Raw genomic sequence first — 23196 nt, 5'->3', positions numbered from 1 at the left:
ATGTAAGTTCCTATGAGGTCTTTGGACTAAACTAAAAATTGAAGGGTTACGCGTCATATAGCGAGGAGAGCACTTCGGTCACACGGAGAGCTCATGGACTGTAGATTTTGAAAAAATGCCTTTAATTCTTTGAAAGTTGGCTCAAAAGCACCATCTGAGTCATTAATTTAAGTTCCTAAAGGATTCTTGGACTAATCTCATAATTGCAGAGGGCCGATAGGAAACGCTCAATTCTCTGATAAATGAGTCGGAACGCTTCTAGATAATAGCAGCAAACGCTTTGAGTCAGGTGAAACCTAGGAATTCAAATGCATTATATAATGCATCATATACTATTTCCAAAATTACTCCGTAGGTATACACCAAGCAAAATTAGACAACTAATTAGGTAGGTAAGTACTTACAATATATAGTTACTATTAGTCATCAAGCTGACGCAAGAACTGACACTTACATCTTTATTAAATACTAATATGTTTGTTGTTAATGAATTTAAAATCCCGGCAGATTCCATCTTTCGCGGTTCCTTTTTACGAGGTACTAAGCACAAATATAATATAATAATACGGCACAAATATGACTGATTTAATGCTTGTTACTTAATAAAGGAGGTTATAATTGTTAGAACCGAGGTTTGGTTGAAGGAGATGGCGCTCTCAGCGCTCTCTATTGTTTTCGCTTTGAATTACAGGGATACGCGGTAAGGAGATGGCGCTCCTGGCGGGCGTGTGGTGAACCTTCCAGCAGGTAGATTCGCCCGCCAAATTTAAAATTTGGGAGATGCTAAGCGAAAACCGTTTAGATTTAAGACTATTTGAACATATCGAATAGTCATTTACCCATTCAAGTAGATATTTGATGGCTTTTGACCGTGCTTAAGGAGAGATTATAATATAAAATCGTATCTGAAGTATGATGTCAATGAATCTAATGGATCCTAATGAATCGTTAGAAAAGCTAAGATTTTTACGGATCGCCATCTTTGACAGGAGACTTTGTTAATCAATTACATATTTAATTGAAGATGCCTCATAAAATCAACAAGTCGAGGGCCGAATATATGAATTCATCACATATCGCGAAGACATTTACAATAAAGTTCAGTGGTTTGAATAAAATTTCATAACTATTATCCTGTGATCAAAATTCCAATCAAACTTTATGATTTTGTAAAATTGGCAGTATTTTTCTAAATATTCCAGTAAAAGTGTCATGCCGGCGCGAAGCGCCGGCTCGAGCGAGAAAGTCCCGTGCGGTCCCCGCACCAATCCGCTAAGCGGATGGGGGGGCGAAGCCCCCCAAATGCCGGCGCGTAGCGCCGGTACGCGGCGCGAAGCGCCGCGCATAAATTGGCCGGAGGCCAATTTTTTTTTTTTTTTTGCAAAATCAATTGCGCAAATAAACCTACATAATTTTCCCCAAAATTGTGGAGCCTCCCTGTCTCCCGTTTGCCCACAGGTGATAAAAGTTATCAGTGCGCACTGCAGTCGCATCGCAAACATTAAGTGTTTCGGATTTTTATTGTTCGGCGGTTGCTATAAATGACTTATCGCCTCTTATCAGCGACGTAGTAGGTTATCACGGTTCAGTCCTTCGAACAAATATCTCAAGAGGTGACCGGTGGCGTTTGTCCTGCCCCGCCTTTCAAAATCGCTAACCACGTTGTGCAAGTCGCTTCAGTTCCGTCCTTTTAAGCCCTCGCGAAGCTTCGTCGGCAGTTTCTCGCCTTTTTTTCTCTCGTTTTTCGATTTTCAGAGGAAAAAAAGGACGCCCGCGAAAAAAGAGACAGTGCATAATCGCTAATTAGTGTTTCGTCTCGTGAGCGTGAATATCCCCTCTAGTCAGTATGAAGGCGGTTGATCGCAGGAATACCCCAAACTACATGGTTCGTGTCATTTCATTTTTATTGCTGTGGACTTTTTTACGTGCTTTTTTTGTTTTTCGGCGACACTGCATCTGCGTGTTTTTCGTCTCACTTTTTTTTGTTACCTACATCGTCACCTTCAGCCAAATTATCATAAGCGCCGCACAGTGGATCGTGTCAATTAGAGAGGTCGGACATGAAATATTTGACTGAAACTGCAAATTTTGATGTTTATTTCGTCACATTTTCAATTTCAAGGTGTGTTATTATAAGACAATTTTACGTAGAGACCAATGAAACCACTTTTAGAACCTCAAATTTTTGTATAAACGGAGTTATAAGCGTTAAAGTTTCCAAATTTTGTCCGACCTCTTTTATTGACTCGATCCACCGTGCGCCGTGCGTCGTTTCAAAATTTCTGCCGCCATTTAATTTCTTTACAGAGAAATTGTTGGTTAAATCTATATAAAAATTTTACTGAATATTATCGGCAGCATGAAGAAAATTTATCAAAATTTTTGGACAGCTTCGTTGAACAATTTCCCTGTAAAAAAATAAAATGGCCGCGGAAATTTTGAAACGTCGCATGGCGCTTGTGACACTTTGGCCGGGAGGTGACGACATATCGACGGTGACTACCAAACCTCGTATCTCGATTTGCGACGTTGCAGACTTCCTGTTATAAGTACTTAATGTTTCAAATGAAAAACCATTCAACGTCAATTAAGCGGCTTCAACGGCAAGACGAATAAGTGCAGTTTTTGAAAAATTTGAGATATTAAGTAATGATTTCGAGTAGAACAAGTCTTCATGCATGTTCTGTGAAAAATTCGCTCCCAAATTTCAAATTTTAAACATCAAAAAGTCAGTTTGAACTTTCTTTCCGCCATAAGGAGCCATGTAATTTCGGAACTTCAAACACGGATTTCTCGAAATAGCAAAAACCGCACTAATGCGCCTTTTCATCCAAGCCCCTCAATTCTTTGAATTTTCCGTCATTTCTTTCTCTGTATGCGAAGAAAATTCTGTGTAAATTTGGAGGGATGATGTTGGCTTGTTCTTCAAAAAAGTAGAATGAGAGCGTAAATTTTGAAACACCGCAAACGAGGTACATGGTTTGGGAGTTTCGCCGTCGATATCAATTATGCGGATCCAGCAAATTGGCAACATTGTTTTTTCCCATTTAAACCTATGGAAATGTATCGATTCTTGTAGGGGTCAGGTGCTCCGACAAGAATCGATTATTTAACTTAGGTTTAAATGGAGGAAATCCGGCGTTGCCAAACTGCAAGATCCGCCTCTGTCGATATCTGCTTTTATACCCCCACTCAAGTCTAGAGGAAAATTTTAGGGGGCACAGATCCTTGCAAGGTGACCTTTAAATGCCCCATCATAACAGGCAGGTATATGTGCACCACCAAATTAGTGCTCCCTCTTTTTTCATTATTTCCTTATCAGCTTTTGAAACGATGCATTTTTTCATAATATTTCAATATGTTACTTACTGATTTCGTACCTTCCATGGAACGGACCTGGAAACACGCGATCGCTGAATCGAACATTAGGTTCAATGTTTGATACCTAGTACTGTTCTTGCATGTAATGAAGCCTCCATCAAATTACCTTTAGTTATTATGAATACGTATTTACAGACGCTTCTCTTACTCGTTAGCCCCCAGGCCGTCAAAATGTCACAAGAGCACATTCGGGAAAAATATTGAAGTAAAGATAAAATTGAACGCTTTGTGAAAAAAAGAAGAAAAAGAAAGAAAAAAAAACACCTTAAAATACAATATTTTTATTGGTTGAGCAATAAATGCCAATTTTAAACGATTAAGGAACTGAGTTCTATGTAGTTATCAGGAAGATGGGCAATTTTCGATGCAAAAATAAATCGCAAATCTTTTAAAATATCCCGATAAACATTAATCGTAAGAGGAGCCCCTTCAGTTCGTAAATAGGCAACATATCCTACACTCTGGTGCGGCAGCGATAATTTTACTATGAACATTGCAATCTGAGTTATAGGTGTCTGTACGGCAGCAAAGATTGTGCTTGGTTTTCCTCATTAATGGTGGTTTATGGATCCTTTGTTAGTCTAGTGTGACCTCCGTTAATTTTACACCCACATGCGCCTCTCAATGATTGCTTTTACACGGCTTGATTTTCCTATTATTATGAGGAATAAATGCGAGATTGAAGCTGACAGCCGCTCCATCCCAAGTTTTAAAACGAGTTTTAGTCAGAGATTCTTGAAAACCAAGAGTGAGTGTCCTCCTAATGGTCTCTGGGAAGTTACCTTCCGAATTCAGTGTCTGGTAGACATTTATCGTGATGAAGTCGTGAGCCCACAATCACAATTTAAAAGTTTCTCGACTTTATGATTCAGAGTCATCTGATTTACTCGCTCCAACATCCTAGTGACCTTACCAGCATTTCTCTGATGAACATTTTCCGGATTTTCACTCTCTAGAAGGAACATTTCATAGATTACCTATAGACGACACACGATGAATAAAACTTATTAGTTATTTCCTGACTTTACAAATGTCGATCTTGCAAATTGTGTGCGAATAAAATGAAGGCGCACAATGTTTACATTCTTTGAGCACACAGCCAGCAGTCTGATTATTGATCATCCGTCCTCCGCTAAATTACGTTACAGCTCCTCCGTTTTTCCGAAAAAAGCTCTTTTTTCGAACAACAATAAGTAAACATTTTCCGGAAACAATTCAAGTTTCTCGGGAGCTAACGTTTTGTTAGCGGTTCGGCGCATGCCGCGCATCAAAACTTAGATCGTACAGAAATATCGCCTTCGGCGCGCCTTCATTTTTGGAGTAGGCAATACGGACATCCATCAAGCACGAATAGTCGCATCCAAGCGCCGTGATCAATATATTAATATCGCACACCGATTAGATGCATTCATATCAATCGGAATTAGCTTAGCAATATCAGACGTTGCCGATTTTTTTCTCGTATGTTTTATTTTTGTGATAGAAAACGAAGCAATATTCTGACTTTAAATTGGTGAGTTTTTTTTTTTTTTACAACTCAGAGAAAATCCACAAGTTTCAAGGAGACGTGATACGTAGTTTTATATCGAAAAATAGAACATGAGCAGGAACTAGGTAACGTGACTCGCTCAATTCAAACTTAATTACTTACTTATTACCTAACATTATCGCCCATTCAAAACTTCGTAGCTTGAATGTCCTCTTTTACCATTTCATTGAGAAAGCGAAACGATAATGCCTCAGTAAATACTTACTTGTACCGTAGGTAATGGTAATCTTGTATGCGCTGCGTACACGAGTTCTGTCGACGTTGCAGCTTCTTTGAAAAATGTTTAAAGCTAGTTTAGATGTTTTACCCTTTGCTACATTTTTATCTTAATCTAAAAGTTAATTAATTTCCTACTTGTTTATTTCCTCGAAAGATGACCGATCAATGTTATCTACCCCAGACTTGGAGCACCTTTTGCTCTATACCATCCAAATATATGCTTTTAAAATTTTACGAGGAAATTTTTGTAGTTCTATTGAAAATAGGAATTATAGGCAAAAATATTCTGAATCACCCTTGATCCTGACCAATTTCGAGGTGATGGACTGTGGGAGAGGTGGGGGGGGGGGGCACTTTTGTGCCACCCCCCTCCCTTTCACAATAAGCTCCCGCATGAAAAAAAAAAATGATGGTATCCTCAAAGTTGCACAAGTCTTTTAATTTATGTAATTTGATCAAAACCTAAAGTATAGGAGTAATAGGTAGGTATATCTACATTTCAGGAAGACGGTGAAAATAGACACAGTTTTTAGCGGCCTTCCCGATTGACGTTACTGACCCCATCCCACCATGACCCTAATATGACCTCTTGACATTCTATCAACTATTAATTAAGAATGGTGTATATTTTATGCACTCCGACCACTTTGCATAATCACAACAGGCCTCTCAAAGCAGTTGCCGTATTGTATTAAATAAAGTTTGCAAGTACTTGCTGGAATTTATTAATCCTAGGAAAATCATCTGGAACGTTTTACTTACCGCGTTTTTTCCTTTAAAGAAAAAAAAAGAAAAGAACAGAAATATTAACTTTTCAAGTGTAATCGAACGATCCTATTCTTGAACTAAAACATGAGGAGTAATGTGTTCCTAAATGCGCTTAAAAGTTACTTAATAAATTTATTTATTATTTACTTAATTAGAATTGTGCATGTTTACTCGAAATTTTGATTATATCGCGCGCATTTGTAATGGTTCGTTAATTTTACCCTAATTTGGCAGGGCACAAAAATTTTGTTTTTTCGAATCGGCCCATCAAAAAAGATCGAAACACAGCGACGTCGCAAATCAGAACACGTGTTTTTAAATTTTCTGCAAAAATTCAAAATGCGCGCTTTGTAATCTGGGTATCTGCTTTTGCCAACGCCATTGGTCGAAGGCCATCTCCAGTCTCCTATCAGCAGCCCCCTCCTTACGTATGACCTTGACGTCCTTGGCTCACATTGGGCCATCCTGATGTCTCCGTCTACAAGATAGTTGTCTGTGGTCTGGACAACTTTCGAAAGTTAAAGTTGAAACTTTTCAAGTTCGGAGTGTGAGTGTTGTCATCAATTGTGCCGGCTAGTGAAGTACTCGATTTGTTTTAATCGAATTTATTTATTATCTGAAATCCTCGCAATAATCTTTGTTTAACCGTACAGTTAACAAGAGTACTCAAGGTATTATAAGCATTCCAATTTTTCTTATTTTTATTCCAATTTTGCGATATTAACCTCACACCTGACTTTGACTTGACCTTCATACGATTATCATTACTTTATCTTACTTTGTTATTTTCGTTCTTGACTACTTATCTACTTTTACCAAGCATTCATTCACACGATGAGTGGTCAAGCCAACTGCATAGGTGCTTTGAAGCTACTTAGATTTCAATGATTTTGGCAGCGAGGAGGTGTCCTCTCGTAATTATTACGGACATGAAGCACCGTTCCCATGCTTGTGTTGCATGGAATTTTCAGAACCATTAGCCTACTTAAGAGTTCTCTGTATCACTGACTTCAATGCCATCAAATGCTTTTAAATACTCTGCAGCACACAAGTTTCAGCGCCGGAATGTTTACGTTGGTGTTGTACATGCATGACAATGTGCATTGAGTGCCACTGTACGAAGACTTTTCTGCCTTGCAAATTTTTCTAAAACTGTACAAGTCCTTCTTAATTTTCGATCAAACTAGGACAACCCCAAAATTCTATCGTCTCCAATCATTTTCTGAACTTTCTCAAGAATTATGTTGGATGTCTGGAACCTTTTTGATCTGCTGCAAGTAGTATATAAAATTGCATAATCCCAGTAGTAGGGTGTACTGGGTGTACTTCAGACCTCTTCTTCCTCTGAAACTCTTGAATTTTGCCTTTAAGTAATCAGTCTCTATAACTTATTGTTGTTGCACTTTTTTGCCAGAAGTAAGAAGTCTCTCTTAGCAGTCGCAGACCTGAAAAATAGATGAAATAGAGTTTAGTCAAGCTTTTTTTTTTTTTAGAATGTCACTAATACTAAGTTAGTGCTGTTTCTGAAGAAGATTGTGGATTTCCTTCTGTGAGTAATTTTGGCACTTCTAGCTCACATAATTTTGATGACCAAACGAGGGAATTACATTTTGTGAATTTGTAATTTTGCAAGCCCCCCAAGTAGCTTGTTTTACTTTTTACTTAAGTGGGTAAATGATTACAATGATTATCTGCCCAAAATTTGGAGTACTTTTTCTTTGTATCTTCAAAAAAATTCTCTAGAAGTTTGAAGCCATCACCAATTAATTTTTCTTTCTAAAAAAAACCAAATTTGAGCTAAAATTTTATAATGTAAAATACATGTTTTCTAGTTTTTCCATCAGATTTTAGAAGCCCATGACAAGTCACGTTAATAATTTCTTGCTTCCTCTTGCTTGGTCTCATCAAAATCATGCGCTAAAGTTCTCGTTCTTTCTGAAAAAAAAAATGTTTTTTCACTGACCTGTATATTTATCAATTAGGTCTCTAAAACACTCATACTTCAGCAACTCGTTTGCAAGGAATGGACGTTGGTAACAGCTTTATATCCGTGAATGGAAGTTACTTTATTTACAATTTGATACACCAAAGCCTTTACTGAGAACCAAGTTTATTACGAAATCAAACTCACAAGGACTCAAGCAGCATTTATTAAATTTATCCACCCATGACTTACCTATAGTCTAATAACCTTTCCTTTCGCAGCACTGAAATGTATCAAATCATACAATACTGTTGTTTTTGGATCTTTTTTTAACTCTCATTTGTTGAAAAAAATGATGAATGCTAATGAACAAATGATGGGCGAGTCTGAAATTTTAATTATTTCTTATGAGGAGGGCTCACATTAAAAACTTAATTCCAATCAGCACATTGATTTTACTAAAAAAATCTTCTTTATTAAGACACAATGTCAATAATTTTAACTTCAATCAAGGAGGAATAACCACAGTAGTAGCCAAAGGAATTTTTTCAAATCACTTATACACATTGATGTTCTCAACAGAAGAGCTATTTTGAGAGAAAGAAACGAACAAAGTGAGAGGAATAGGAGTTTAAACCCCAGAACTATTTCTGGCAATCAATTTTGGTTTTGATGGCTTGCCAATTTCCTGCCAACAGGCTCCCCTCCCCCTCCTCCTCGCTCACATCAGGAAGACGTAAGCTGAGATTGTTTTTGAATGATCCCCAAACATGCCTTTAAGTGCGTAAAGGTCATATTTTGTAGCTCTTTTCGTTTTGAATCTGCCCCTTTTTCCTCATTACTGCTTCGATCATTCTCTGCTAGCCCAAAATTAAAAATGACCTTGCCCACTATTTACGACGGTGCCGTTGACCCTCAGGTAAAATTTTCTTGTAATTCACATTGCGTGTTTACCACAGGCTTGCTCTGAGAGTTTTCATTTGCATGAAAACCCTCGCTCCATTGATATTTCCTCACTGAATCGGGAATAATTGTTACTGTTGTCTGGCCTTATCATGCCCCGTATTCTCTCACTGACTCACTAATTTTTTTTTGTCTATTTTTTAATGCAATACCTCCTGAGTGACATTACTGCTTGCCAAATTCTCAGCTTCAGATACAAAGGTATAGGAGGCCTTTCCTTATCTTCTCATCGTCGATTCTAATTATCTAATTTTTTTACTTTTTGAATGATGATTAGCCAACAATTTAATTATGCTCGGTAGAACACTGCCATGCTTGATGAAAGTCCTTCAGTACTCGTCATGAGGAACTCTGTATTACTTGTTGAGGAATTATTTTGCTTTGCTTCTTGCAGTGTTGGATAGTATTGTGCACCACTTCTTTCCTTTACATCTTTCACTATTGTGAAAGAGTTCGGTTGAAGGTAGCCTATCATTGGAATTTACCCGCAGTTTGAAAAATTGTGTGCAGACATTCACACAACTCGATAGTTTCAAATAATTGCGTAAATTTAATGTTTTGACGTTTCACTCTTTTCTTTTTCAGATGGCCGGGAAACCACAAAAGCACCAGCACCAAGATGCAGTTTCAAATTTGGACCATGTTAGCGCTCTTGATATTGACTCCATTCCATTCTATGTGCGGTTATCTGGAATCATTTGCACCATCGGTAAATTCGCTTACCTGTTTTTTATTTTTGAAATTTAATTTAAATAACGTCAATTCAAAACCTGCACAGAAAGTCTACAGGTCTGGAAAGTCAGTGAAGTCAGAAAAAACTGGAAATTTCCATGAAATGTCTAAAGTATTTTTAAAGTATGAAAATTCATTGAATTCCTCATGAAGAAATATATCTTGATTGTGCTGTTTTAGTATTTCCACAAGCACTTTTTTCACAGGAGAACCGTTGCACAGGTTTGCTCATAAATATTAGTATTTTTTCTCACAAAAGGAAGGAAGAATCACAAAAAATTTTAGACGGATTCAAGCGATGGTTTTCCTTTAAGAAGATACAATTTTGAGGAGAAATACTGATACAGTCCAATTAAGATACATTCCTTTCTGCAGGAGACAACAAATTATGCAAATTTTCCACTTTTTTTCTCTTGTGGACTTCTATGTCAGACAAGATTTGTGAATACTACATCCTAGTTTGTCGGCAAAGGAGCTGCTTTTTAGCAAACCTAATCAGGAGACAGATGCACTGTCCAGGTTTGGCACCTTACTTGCCCCAAATTGCAATCGCACTAATTTTTTAACTAAGTCAGAAATCACAAGAAAATTTAAACTAGTACTAGAAAATAAGTTTCCATGATTTTCTGTGAAGCTTTGAGACATTTTAACACAATTTTTGGACCAAACAATTACTTTTTCACAGTCCTATATTCAACTGGCTGATCAGTCATTCAACTTGCGATTTTCATCACGATTTTTTTCTTTTTTCTCTATAGGGCCAGCATCAGTTGCTCCTGAAACCTTAGTCCAGATGATCGACACTGGAATGAATGTTGCCCGTTTGAACTTCTCTCACGGTTCTCATGAGTACCATGCTACTACGATCAAAAATGTTCGTACAGCGGTGGAGATGTACAGTAAGAAAACTGGTTTCCCTGTTCCGATTGCGATTGCATTGGATACCAAAGGCCCAGAAATCAGGACTGGTCTGTTAGCAGGGGTAAGCATTCAGGCATTTCATCAGCATTTTGTAATATTTGGACAGCTTTATGTGAAATCAGCCAAACTGCTATTCATCTTCCTCAGTTTTCTCTTGTGTTTTATTTCTTTACCAGAAATTAAACTTTGAACAACTTTAAGCTTTCTTTGAATTTACCACAGATGATGTCAAGAATATAAAAACTTCAAATCTCAGTCGACAATTTAATGACCTTGTATTTTTTTTTTTAATTTCTTATCTGAGGCGTGTAAAGCAACATTTAATACAGTCACCCAAGATAAGGACTATCAAAACAAAGATAAGGACTAATAAAATCACCCAAGATAAGAACTATCAAGTGTCTACAGGGGGGTACAAATCGGAAAATATCAGGAAATTTGATGTCATCAGAAAAAACGGTCATGGATCAGATTTCTCAACTACATGCAGTTTAGCACATGCAAAAAAGAAACATTTGATTCAGTGTATTAAGTATGTTGGTTTGTAAAATTAAACAAATGTCAATTTTTTTCCTCCCAAAAATTCCTGTAAAAATCTTTTTAAAATACCTAGAAAATCCGATATGAAATTTTAGTAGACACCCTGAAAAACTACCTATGTAGATGAAATAAAGAAAAACGGAATGATATGAAAAAATATCCCCAAGAAACAAAGCTAAAAATACCATCTTAACATTATGATGTATGATATTTTAGCCTTGTTTTCCTTATGTATTTATTTGTTTTTTCTTTTTAATACTGTCACATCCAGTTAATTTTATTTTATCTAAACTTCTGAGACTTTATCAAATTCTAAATAGATCTTTCCTTCCTCTGACAGAAATACTGGGTTAGTAAATTTGGTTTTTTGTCTCTTATTGAGGCGATCAAGTTTTTTTCATATTAGAAGATTACGTCTAATTTAACAATGTGTTAAACTTTTTATAGGGTGGCTCTGCTGAAGTTGAGCTGAAGAGAGGGGGCAAAATAATCCTCACCACAGACCCAGCATACTCAGAAAAAGGAAGTGCTGACATCGTGTTTGTTGACTATTCAAACATAACCAAAGTTGTTAAGCAAGGAAATCGTGTTTTCGTTGACGATGGATTGATTTCTTTAATTGTTAACAAAGTTTGTAAGTACAATAGTTCATTTTAGCCAAGTAATATTTTTCTTTTTACGTACTGATTTCAAACTTCATTGATGGGAAACATCGTGAAGATTCGGAAACAAAGCAGAACTGTTACGCCAAGCTTCAGTGGAAAAGTAAACTGCTTTTGACAACATCCTTTAATCTTCAATCGAAAGGAAATGTATGCTACTGTTTATAAAAAATTATCAAAGTGTTGTAAGTTACAATCTGCCTTACTTTGTGTTCAATATTGTTGGATCATAATAAAATTCAACACTCTCTGTTGGCATAGGATTGATCTGAACCACTGGTTCTACATTATTTAAAATACTAGTGGTTTTTTTTTGTTTTTTTTTTCAAACAAATTTTTGAGAACTTTAATTCCGGTCCCTCGGCCCATCCTGACAAAAATTTGCCTCTTTGCACTTGGTCTCTTCTCAAATACTCTAATGCATCGGGTGTCTTTTTTCATCAATGCAAAATATAGCTAAAAAATATTTTTTGTTCCTGTTTTAAATCACCTCATTACGGCTTAAGTTCTCTCTTGTCTGCAACCTTCCTTTAGTTTCTTGAAACCCCACACAGACAAAGTTCAGTTGATGATAAGAATATGAATTTTAATTTCAGCTGCAACTGAGTTGGAGTGTACGATTGAAAATGGAGGAGCTCTTGGAAGCCGGAAGGGTGTCAACTTACCAGGTGTCCCTGTTGACCTGCCAGCGGTTTCAGAAAAAGACAAATCTGACTTCGGTTTTGGAGTTGAACAAGGCGTTGACTTTATCTTCGCCAGTTTTATTAGAAATGCTGCTGCTATTCACGAAATTCGATCAATCTTAGGTAAGGTTTTTTCCCCCATTCTTTATTATTAATACTTATTTTGTCCTACAAAGATAAAAAAAATTAAATCAACAGCTTCAAGTTGAATTCGTTGTCTCGCTCCAAACTACCATCGAAATATATAACAAAATTAGTCAGTATTGTCAGTTTTGTATTCAGATTTTATCTGATATCGGCAAGAAGTGGATGATACTTCGCTGAATGGAGAAATTTTCTTACAGTCCACCAAAAAAGTGTTATTATTATCAGGATTTTCTTGTCATTGCCTAGAAATTGAAGTGCTAAAGTTTCACCTGCATTTCACAACTTACTATCTGTATTGGAACGGGACAAATACCTTAGAAGAAATTGATGCCCAACATTTTTCATCATCAAAATAATATTTTAAAAAAAGAAATATTAATTGAAACATTTTGATCAGTAGAAAAGTTTCACTGGTTCAACACTGCATACAATTGAGAGCAGTGTATTGATGGTTGTAGTAAATGGAGTGCTGACATTTCTAATGTCATCGGGGGTAAGGGCGTTAAATATGATATCTGATTTTATTTTTATAATTGTTATTTTTTTTAGTCAAGACTTGCTGTACATGCACTAATACAAATGCTACCATGAAGCATGTTTATCTTCAAATGACCATTCAATGTGTGACCACACTTGTTTATTCCACGGTTAGGTACTTATCGATTTTTGTTAATTTTTTTTGACTGACTGTTCATCTCTGCAGGTGAGAAAGGTAAGAACATTCTGATCATTGCCAAAATTGAAAATCATCAGGGAGTCCAGAACTTAGACGAAATCATTGAAGCTGCTGATGGTATCATGGTCGCTCGAGGAGATTTAGGTATTGAAATTCCCCCAGAGAAGGTCTTCCTCGCACAGAAAGCAATGATTGCACGCTGTAATAAGGTAAGTTTTATTTTTTAATTTTTTTACGTTCTCTAGGTTTATCTTGATCAATGCACAGTATTCTCACAAGTTGACAATATGCGTGAAACAATCAATGTTCCGAAATATCTAACCGGACCATATTTATGGCCTTTTTAATTTTGCAGTCTCAGCAACGTAGAGAAGAGAACGCTAGAAAACGGAAGAATGACTTAAAATAATTCCTGTCAAACCATTATGGTGAAAAGAAACGAAAATCCTGTAAATCAGAATACAAGAGGCCAAAATTAATTACATTAAGACCTCGATTTATCGGATTTCACGGGACCAGAGGCCGAATCTGTTAAATCGTGATCCTATAATTCAAGGTCTTACTTTAGATTTTATTTCATTCTATGTTGCTAATTGTCTAAAAATTGTGATTCCTATGGAAACTGCAATAATCATTGCTGCCAAAGAAAAATACGCTCAGGTATCCATATCAATCAATTTATAATCTTCCATATTCTAGGCACAAAATTACCGGATTATATTACATTTTTAAGACGTTTGTGGATACAAATCTGAGCTTAACTGCTACCAATATAATCTTTAGAGCTCTAAAGAAAGTTTTCCCTCGTATCTAACCTCTAAATCCAATTTTTTTACCCAGCTCGATAAAATGCGCACTGCGGAAAGTTTTTCTTCAGTGGACAAAGATCATTTTTTTAGCGGACGTTCAGGTACGCAGAAACAAACTTTATTATCGAAACTCCATTTATACCTCCATGTTTTCCTTAGGTTGGAAAGCCTGTCATTTGCGCCACTCAAATGTTAGAGTCCATGGTGAAGAAACCTCGCCCAACTCGAGCTGAAACTTCAGATGTAGCCAACGCCATTCTCGATGGTGCTGACTGTGTTATGTTATCCGGGGAAACGGCAAAGGGTGACTACCCACTCGAATGTGTTCGTACAATGGCCACCATCTGTAAAGAAGCTGAGGCCGCTGTTTGGCAAAGACAACTCTTTGTAGATCTTGTTAGTAAGGTAAGCGACAACCTTTCATAATATTTTATTTTCGAGTGAGAATAAGCCAATGAGAATGTGTAGTTTATTACTGGTATCCCTTCAACGGTAGATAAACTGAGGGCATTGATAGAGCATTCATATTTGCTATTGTTCGTGTAAATCTGAAAAGCAGCAAAAGGACACGTTGCTTAATTTTTTCTATTTGATTTTTGTATCGAGAGATTTAATGGTCTCAACTTCTTTGAACCCTGGAAGTAAGAATAATTTCACCCTTAAAGGCCTTAAAATCTCAACTTTTTAATTATTTTTGAAGGCAACTAAGCGCAAGCAACGTACAGGGTAAAAAATTCTTTAAAAGTCAGGGAATTCTGTCCAACCTTGGAAAGTCATGACAGAGTTACAGAATTTTTCTGCCAACCGTTGAAAAATTGCCAAAAAAGGACAACAATTGCATTTTTTAATTTTAACAAACTCTGCTTTTGAAATTTTTTGTGAAAAGAACTTTTGTCAGTCGCCATGCCAACAAAAAAACATTGAAAAGTAAAGAAAAAAATCAGGAATTTTGAAAACTAAGAACACTTGTCATCCTGACACAGTGAGGTCCTGTCAAACCAGTTTCTGAATCTGTAAGTATATTTCTTTGTGAAAAGATGGAAGTTGAAATTATCACTAAAGATCACCATTGAGAGTCAGTAATAATTGATGGCAAAAATGAATTTGTTGTACAGTAAATCCTCGATTTATCGGATTAATTGGATTGACAAGAGAGACCGGAAGATTAATCCATTAAGGATTTATCACTCCAATAAATGAAGGTCTTAATCTACCTTCAAACCAGGACTGACGCTCAAGTATTTTTTAAGGTGACTTATGAAGAAACCGACGTTGAATTTGGTTGACTATTTTACTGTAATGATCTAAAATGTAAAAACTCTTTGAAATTGTGAAATGTGATGAAACATCCATAGTATTTTCAATCGTATGTATCGCAGGCAAATAGTAAAATCAGGCATTTTGTCAAATGCCTAGGCAAATAGTCAAACATTCTTACTTATATTGAAATTTTGATTTTTTTCCTAATTTTAGAAAAAACAATTTGTTGCTCCTGCAAGAAAGAATTCTCTGTAAGCATATGCAAAGGACAATAGTATTTTAAACGATTTTTAGTTCCTCAACGCACATTTATCTTAAAATTTTCAGCATGTCATAAAACGTATAATTTTTAAAATTTCAACATTCTAATGTAAGAGAGGCATTCGAAAAGAAGGAGCACGGAGAGTTCGCGGATTTGAAGAGTTACTTTTCCCAAAATATTGAAAACTTGTGAACTCCTTGCCATAAATTTACAAAATTCTGTAAACTATTAAAATTTGACAACCAGCCTAGGCATTTGATAAAATGCCTGATTTGACTGATTGCCTTTGACATATCCACCAGTTGAGACTGATGATAATTATCGACCACTATTTCAGACGGAACCTCCAATTGATGCAACTCACACTGTTGCGATTGCTGCCGTTGAAGCGTCAGCCAAATGTCTAGCTGCTGCAATCGTTGTCATCACAACAACTGGGCGATCAGCTCATCTCGTCTCAAAGTACCGGCCAAGGTGTCCCATCATTGCCGTCACCAGATTCCCACAAACAGCCAGACAGTGCCACGTTTTCCGTGGTATCCTACCTGTCATCTACGAAGGTATGTTAACTCTGTGATATTTTTCATATCAAATTATACTCTATGGGAAAAATATGCTGTTTTATTTCAAATTTAATTATGTTATATGTGTCAGGAAAAGGAAATGTGGAATCAGTCGTCATCAGGAAAGATAGGGGTAATTACAGGGTTGTCACAGTCAGGGAAATGTCAGGGAAAAGGACGATAATGTCGAAAATGTCAGAGAAACTTTGTTAAATCTTCTGTATTTGCGCTCTAAAATGGGTTTGATGTTTCAAACTACAAATTTTGCCTGAAAATTATTTTCAATTATGTCTTCTTAACCATTTGCCATATCTGCAATTGTCAGGGAATTTCACCAAAATGTGTCCGGGAAATGTCAGGGAATTTCATTTTCCAAATTCTGTGGCAACCTTGTAATTAGAACACTCTTCCCTGCCCCTTATTTTCAGGGGCTTAGTGTAGATCTTGTGCAAAATACTGGCGGTCTAGCCAAAGAATTTGTGATTTTGTTTTTCATTAAATTGTTGAAGTTTTCTTCCAGGTTCCTAAAAGAAGTATTTGCAAATAAATTAATGTGCTCATGATAAGTTTGCAGTTTAAACCTCCTCTTTCCTTGAGCTCTCATAGCAGTGGCTCAAAAGTAAAAGTGGAGTCATCAACCAAATAAGATTTATATGCAACTCTTTGGAAGTGCATTGTAACTACAGTAAGACCTCGTTTTATCAGATTTCAGGTTGAATCGTGAAATCCATTAATTCAAATTAGCCAGAAGCCCTTGAAAGGATCAGAAAATCGATCCTTTTAAGTGTGGAATCCATTAAATTCTGATTAGTCAAATCGCGATCCAATAAATTGAGGTCTCACCTCTCACTGTGTGCTAAAGCTATATATAGCAGATTCTGAATGTTTTCGCACATCACTTAAAATCAGTTTGCACATGATTATATCTGAATGTTAATCTTGTGTAATTAAGAACTTTTTCGGTAAAAGGGCGTATGAAGTTTGCAATGCTGCTAAGATTGTGCAACTTTTACAGTGTTTCCAGCAGATGAAATTCATTCAGAGTCGACTTACTTCCTTACAATAGTGAGGAAAACTCTGAGTAGATTCAGGGAAAAATTCATAGGAGAACTGTTGGATAAGATACTTACAACTGGAGAACTGCGTTGCACAATCTTAGCAGCATTACAAGGCTCATGCCTCAATTTCTAATACCGTAAATGATAAAATTATGGACAAATTTTGAAGTTTAAGTGCCCCAGAAAAAGGTTTGTCTAATAATTTGATTCATCATGTCTGTCTAGCTCCGCAAGACTCCGACTGGATCAAAGATATGGATCTGCGTGTACAGCACGGTCTGAAGTTCGGACAGATGCGCGGTTTCATCAAGGCAGGCGACCCTGTCGTTCTGGTCACCGGCTGGAAGTCTGGCGCCGGCTACACCAACACGCTCCGTATTGTGTACGTATCTGATGATTTGAAGTTGATCGGGTTTAACGCATAAGTTTGTACTAACCTCGTTAATGGGCATCCATGCATGGGTTTTGCCTGGCTCATCTTTTCCCCATTTTTCCTAATCTTATAAGTTACCTCCCAATTTTTCCGATAATAGCACTTTTTTTTCATCAGTACAGTGTCCTCATTGGAAGAATGCGCAGAACTGCACTTTCAAATTCATGCGCAGTCTGCTGCGTTAAAGTTAACACTCAACTTTCTTGTTTTGCAGCATTTAATCGGATCTTCGGCTTGCTCGTGATTTTTAGTTCCTATCAATTTTGTTTGATCTCTTGTTGTGTCCAAATATTTTTCACTGGCAAAATGCTAAAAAACTTGTCTTGAAAGACATCAAATAATTGACTTTCGCAAAGTCCAAAGTAATAACAGTCATGAACTTGGCAACAATTTAATTCAAGAAATCTAACATTTACTTTTCGTTAAAGGAAATAAAGGACTTTTCAACTTAACCAAAAGCATGACATGAGCTAAGCATACCACAATTACAATCAGGAACAAGAATTCCAAACGTGTATAAGGAAAGTCAGAAAATTTTGATTCCCACTCTGTGAGAAGTGATCCGCAATCATTTTATCCAATGATTGCAGCCTTTTTCCTTCAGTCCTATTTTCCTCTAGTCTTCTAACACTGTTCACCGGCACCTGCCCTGCTTTTTAACTTTTATTTCAGGGTACTACCTATTCCTCCTAGATCTGAATTCCAATTTAAAAAACTAAATTGCGCTTAACGCGCTAAGAACTTATCTTTTTTAGACACATTTCAGCTTTTATTATTTATAAGATTATTTTGATCAGCTTATGAAGTTGATGAAGATGTCAGTCTCCGGTGAAATAATTTTTTAATAACAAACCAGTGTGATATTGTTTTTTTTTCCTTCTCTTTTTTTTGAATTATTTTTCCTCTATCTGACAGTAAGCAATTTAGTTGTATTTTTATCTATTCTTTATGTTTATGATTAAGTATCAGAAAGTACTTAAATATTTACAACAAAGTGTAAGTAGCGTCGAATATCATTCCAAATGTAGAACATGGTCAGGCTTTCTTTTCTATTTTATAAGAATAGTTAGTTGATTACTAACCCTTTTTTTTTATTCAGTTAAGATGACATTTGATTAAGTTTCCAAAGTTTCTTCCTCGTAAGAATTGAATCGCAGTTGAATCCTTCAAATCTCCGAACTGTAGAAGCACCTTTCATTTCCTGTTTTATATCTTTGTCTCCCTAATAAAGGAACAAATCTTTTCTGCGCTGTTTCAGTATTTCTTCGAATAATTTATTTTTTATTGGACACCATTGCACGAATTATTCTGATAATGTCAGAGTCTTTTACCATAGTCGTAAAGAGAAATCATTTTCGTCTAATGATTCTGCTGTAAAAAAAATTGAATGTAGGTAAGAAATACTGAAACAGCGCCAATGAGGAACGTTCCTTTGTGCAGGAACGACCATATGTCAGGTTGCAAGTAATTCAAACCCCCAAGTTCTTTTCTATCCTTAGTTTTACTTTTGGATCAACTAATTTTCCCCTTCTCTTTTTTTGGGCTGGAACAATTGATTAGTATCATTTAAAAGGATGCTTTAGTGAACATGGATATCTAAGTAGAAAAAAATGTGCATCTCAATTACAATGTTTCAAAATCTTCGATTTTGTTTCCATAAGGAAAGTAAATCAAAATTCTCCCCTACGATCTTGTGTGATATAAATAAGAATAGTTGAGGAAAATTCACAAAAAATTTTAATTGAAATTGTTTGTTAATTTTCCTTAAAAAAAAAAATAATACAAGAGCGGAGATTTACAATGCCGTAATGTAAGAATTGCTGTTTTCGACTTGAGTCAGCAACATATTGTATTTATCATTCTTTTCTCAATGCGGTTTGCATTAATGAACTCAGTTCCAAATTATTCTTCCAAATTTGCTTGTTGTTCAAAAGTCAACCTCAAATTCAAGATTCACATTATACTGAAAATGTATACCTAGTTTAATCTTCAAGTCATTCACCAATGAGTATCATTTACATGCTTTCACTATTATTTAATTGTGTAACCAAATGTGTGGTGTATCAGTGAGCTTTTTTTCTTCTGAAAGACGTAGTTTATTTCTTAAGTTTTCAAGTCAGCGTGAGAAGTTCCTTTTTATTTTACTACCATTTTCCCTCCCGTCCTGTGATTCACAACCATAAATTTAACTCTATAAGAACTTTTCCCCTGCGCTGACCAGTTTATTCGGTCAGCATAATTTCAGTGTTTACATCACCTGTTCAATCTTTTAAAGCCGTTATTTGTTGAGCCAAATCTGTTAATTGTATTGATCAATAGTTGATTAAATACCAAATAAAGACTCGCAACTTTAGTTTGGTGATTCCGGCAGTTTTTCTTCGCTTCCCTAGTCGTTTAGCATCATGTATCAAGTTCTTATCAAAGTTTTGGTCGTTTATAATTTTAAGAATTCATTAGAACGTGAAAAATTGACGCTGAGCATTTTTAGAAAGGACAATGTCACAGTTAATTGATTGCACTGACTGTTCACCCTGATGAAAGGGAAAAATGCTTCATGTGTCATTTTTCACCAAGATTTTGTAGGTGTTCTTACCATCTGTTATGCTGATACGTAATGCGATGCTGTTTTTACTCAAAAAATGAGCGGAATAGCTCTAGAAAATTTGTGTAATGCATAGGGAAAAGGAAAAGTAAGATAACCGTAACACAAAAATTAATCTTAGAGAGAAAGAAAAGTATAACATAAATGGTATCACTGACTCTAGATCAATCATCAATTTAAGCATATTTTATTTGTCATAATATTTTCCTCAGCAATTTGGTTTCTACTTATATGACATCCAGAATGTGAACTTTCCTCTCTTTTGTTTTTCGCTTAACCTGTCCGTACTAAACTTTAAAAGAATGCTTTAAAAACAAAAAAAAATCATGGCATGTACTCTGAGAGGAGGTGCAAAATCCTCTGCTTCTAAATTTTAAATTATTTCCGGGAGGACTTGTGAAGTGATGTTTTTCTTTGAAATTGGATTGCTTGTGCCGTGTAATTTTTCTTGTGGTCTTGTTTGAAAGTTTTCTTCTGGGTGATTAACTGCATGTTCAATGAACTAACAAGCTTGTCACGCAACAATACTTTGCTTATTTTAAAACGACTGTAAGTACCTACTTGAGCGCTCCTTCCATTTTGACTAAAAAATTGATTTTATCTTAAGCAGCATTAATGCGAAATTTGCTTCACCTGATCCAAGAATGTTATTAGGATGTAGAAAGCCAAAAATTAGCTCTGAAACTGAGTGTATATGGTAAATTTTTGAGTTTTTAATTGAATGGAGTCAACAGAATTGCACGAAGTTGCATCAAGTGGATCAGGCCCATCAGATGAATTTTATCGGTGGTCAAAGTGCGAAACCCCCTGCTTGTCTCAATCGGCTGATGCCGTGCTACAGACTTTCTGTCATACTTACTTTATTTTTTCTTTGGAAAACCAGTTAACGTAATTTCTTGATTTTATCGCTAATTTCTTGATTTTTTGTCTCCGTAAGTAGAATATTCTGTATAAATTTCAAGGTACATCGTTGGCTTGTTCCTCCTAGGAAAATTAAAATAGGATCGGAATATTTGAAACACCGCAATACGTGGTTTGCACTTTGGCCATGGATATTTGTATACTAAACTAGAATAATGGGCCATTAGACAAGATGTGACCAAGAAAAAAAGTCCCATGTTTTCTCTTCTAAATCTTACATGTGAAACGATTCACACAAGTGGAAGTCCGGAAATTCATTCCTGAAGGAAACATTAACAAGTATTTTTAACACGGATCAAATAAAAGTTTGATTATACAAATGATTTTATTTGTATTTTTACCATTTAACCAGTGTTAATTTTAAGCAAATCTTGCTCAGAGCTTGATTTCAAAACTTCCGGCTGTGTGATTTGCTTTCCTCGTGAAATTTTGACTAGAAAATATGTTAAAAAGTGCTTTAATTCGTAACTTGTCAGGAGGTCTATTGAGCTGTATTTTGCAAAGCACTTCTGCTTTATAAATTGAAATCTGACTTCATTTTATCATTTTTTGATTATGTGATCTTGCGAATTTATTTCGTTATTTTTGTATTTTTTGCAGGAGTGCCTAAGGCTGCTTGTCCTTTAGCCACAGCAAGAGAAGAAAAAAGAAAAAAAGATTTTGAGGTTCAAAGTAGTTGTTAAAAGGATTAGTTATCAGTATTACAGATTGTTTACACACGTGTCATCATGTCGTCAAAGAGCTATTCAATCCAAGCGAACCTATCCGTATCTATTGCAATTGCACAGGTAGTCGCTTCATTTGAGACTCGTACACTCCTGTATCTTTGTTGATCGGGTGATCAAAATTTTTGTACATTTGATTACCTCTTTTTAGGTTTTTATAAGGCTCTGAACCTAATTTTTCCAATTTCAAATGTTTATTTGTTAATTTATTCCTGTTCCCTGATTGGATTCTCAAAGAATCCAAAATTTATACCTATCTTAAAGATATTTAGCGTTACATTTTTCAATATTTATTTTAGTATGTTTTTGAAGAAAGTTTGTAATCTGTTTTCTTTTTCATTTAAAATCGGTATCAAACGTGCAAATTCTTTTTTTTTTTTTGAAAAGTCCAAAGCTTTTATTGGTTAATATTTTTTAGAATCCTTTTATTACTCATCGCCCAATCTTTGCATAATATTTTCATCACCTGTTTTAAAGCATTTTCTGCCTTCGGTAGAAGACTTCACAAAGTAATTTCTCTCATTATTTTGTTGTTCAGTTTTTAAATATTTATGACAGTATGCCTCCCCTCTCTTTCAACGATCAAATCAGTCTAAATCGGAATCTCCAGAACCGCAAAGGTTAAGAAATAAAATAATTCGCATCACCAACACTACTGGAATCTTTAAATTATGACTATGAGATTCCAATTTTTGAGTTGTATTTTTAATGGAAGGATGTAAAGTTAATGTGTGATATTAAAATTATTGTACCTCTGAAAATGATAGTGATATTGCAATTAAATATAGCTTTAACTTCAAAATGTAAAACGATTTTTCTTTTCTCTGGAAATTTCTATACTCTCATGATTGAATGACTTGATGTTGTTTAAAAATACAAGAAAAGCCGAAGTAAAAGTAAAAAGCTTTACTCCATTTCCATTTCCAATTTTTGTCCCTGAAAATTAAGAATAACCTCTTTACTGTTATTTGTGAAAAAATATGGATACTTCTAAATTTACTATTACATGCCTTCTACGATTAGGAGTTTGAAACCCTGCGGTCTCAATTCGAATTTTTGGAATTTCAGTGCTACTCTATTTTTCCATGCAATGACAATGGCTCAACTTTTGCTACGTTAAAGTAAGAATAGCACCTAAACCGTTGGTCGTAGGGCAAAACGGACGAAATTTTCCAGCCTTCCATTGCTCCTAGAAGTACTTTTAGACCCCGCATGGGCCTATGAGGTCGAGGGCCTCCAAAGGTCAATTTTTCTTTTTCAACATTTTGGTGCTGGTCGATTTTTAATGATGATGAAGTATGGACCAATTTACGAAACAGAAAAATGCGAATATCTTGTTAACTGTTGGTCGTAGAGCAAAACGGATGAAATTTTCCAGCCCACCAGATCGCTAGAAGT

The 23196-nt window shown here is 35.7% G+C and overlaps 1 protein-coding gene and 1 long non-coding RNA gene across 5 annotated transcripts; one reads left to right on the top strand and one right to left on the bottom strand.

The window, feature by feature from the left end:
* The first annotated feature begins 1604 nt into the window (after positions 1 to 1604).
* LOC109034212 (pyruvate kinase) lies at positions 1605 to 22607 on the top strand. Of its 4 annotated transcripts, XM_019047229.2 has the most exons (10): positions 8571 to 8760; positions 9390 to 9513; positions 10295 to 10518; positions 11445 to 11631; positions 12256 to 12465; positions 13193 to 13374; positions 14134 to 14379; positions 15834 to 16056; positions 17343 to 17499; positions 21674 to 22607. In XM_019047229.2, the coding sequence occupies exons 1-10, from the start codon at positions 8599 to 8601 to the stop codon at positions 21681 to 21683; spliced, it is 1725 nt and encodes a 574-aa protein (XP_018902774.2). In that variant the 5' UTR covers positions 8571 to 8598; the 3' UTR covers positions 21684 to 22607. The 4 variants fall into 4 exon arrangements, with proteins under 4 accessions (XP_072160092.1, XP_072160093.1, XP_018902774.2 ...); XM_072303991.1 differs by lacking the exons at positions 8571 to 8760; positions 21674 to 22607 and adding an exon at positions 1605 to 1885 and having other exon boundaries at positions 17343 to 19912; XM_072303992.1 differs by lacking the exons at positions 8571 to 8760; positions 21674 to 22607 and adding an exon at positions 6422 to 6588 and having other exon boundaries at positions 17343 to 19912.
* Positions 6449 to 8426, bottom strand: LOC140225367 (uncharacterized). The gene is made up of 2 exons (XR_011900484.1): positions 8094 to 8426; positions 6449 to 7362 (listed from the first exon to the last, which is right to left on the bottom strand). It is a non-coding gene; the product is annotated as an uncharacterized lncRNA (long non-coding RNA).
* Positions 22608 to 23196: the final 589 nt, after the last annotated feature.

Source organism: Bemisia tabaci, chromosome 9 (assembly GCF_918797505.1).
Source record: "Bemisia tabaci chromosome 9, PGI_BMITA_v3".
Lineage (NCBI taxonomy): Eukaryota > Metazoa > Arthropoda > Insecta > Hemiptera > Aleyrodidae > Bemisia > Bemisia tabaci.
This window is presented reverse-complemented; position numbering and strand designations above follow the sequence as displayed.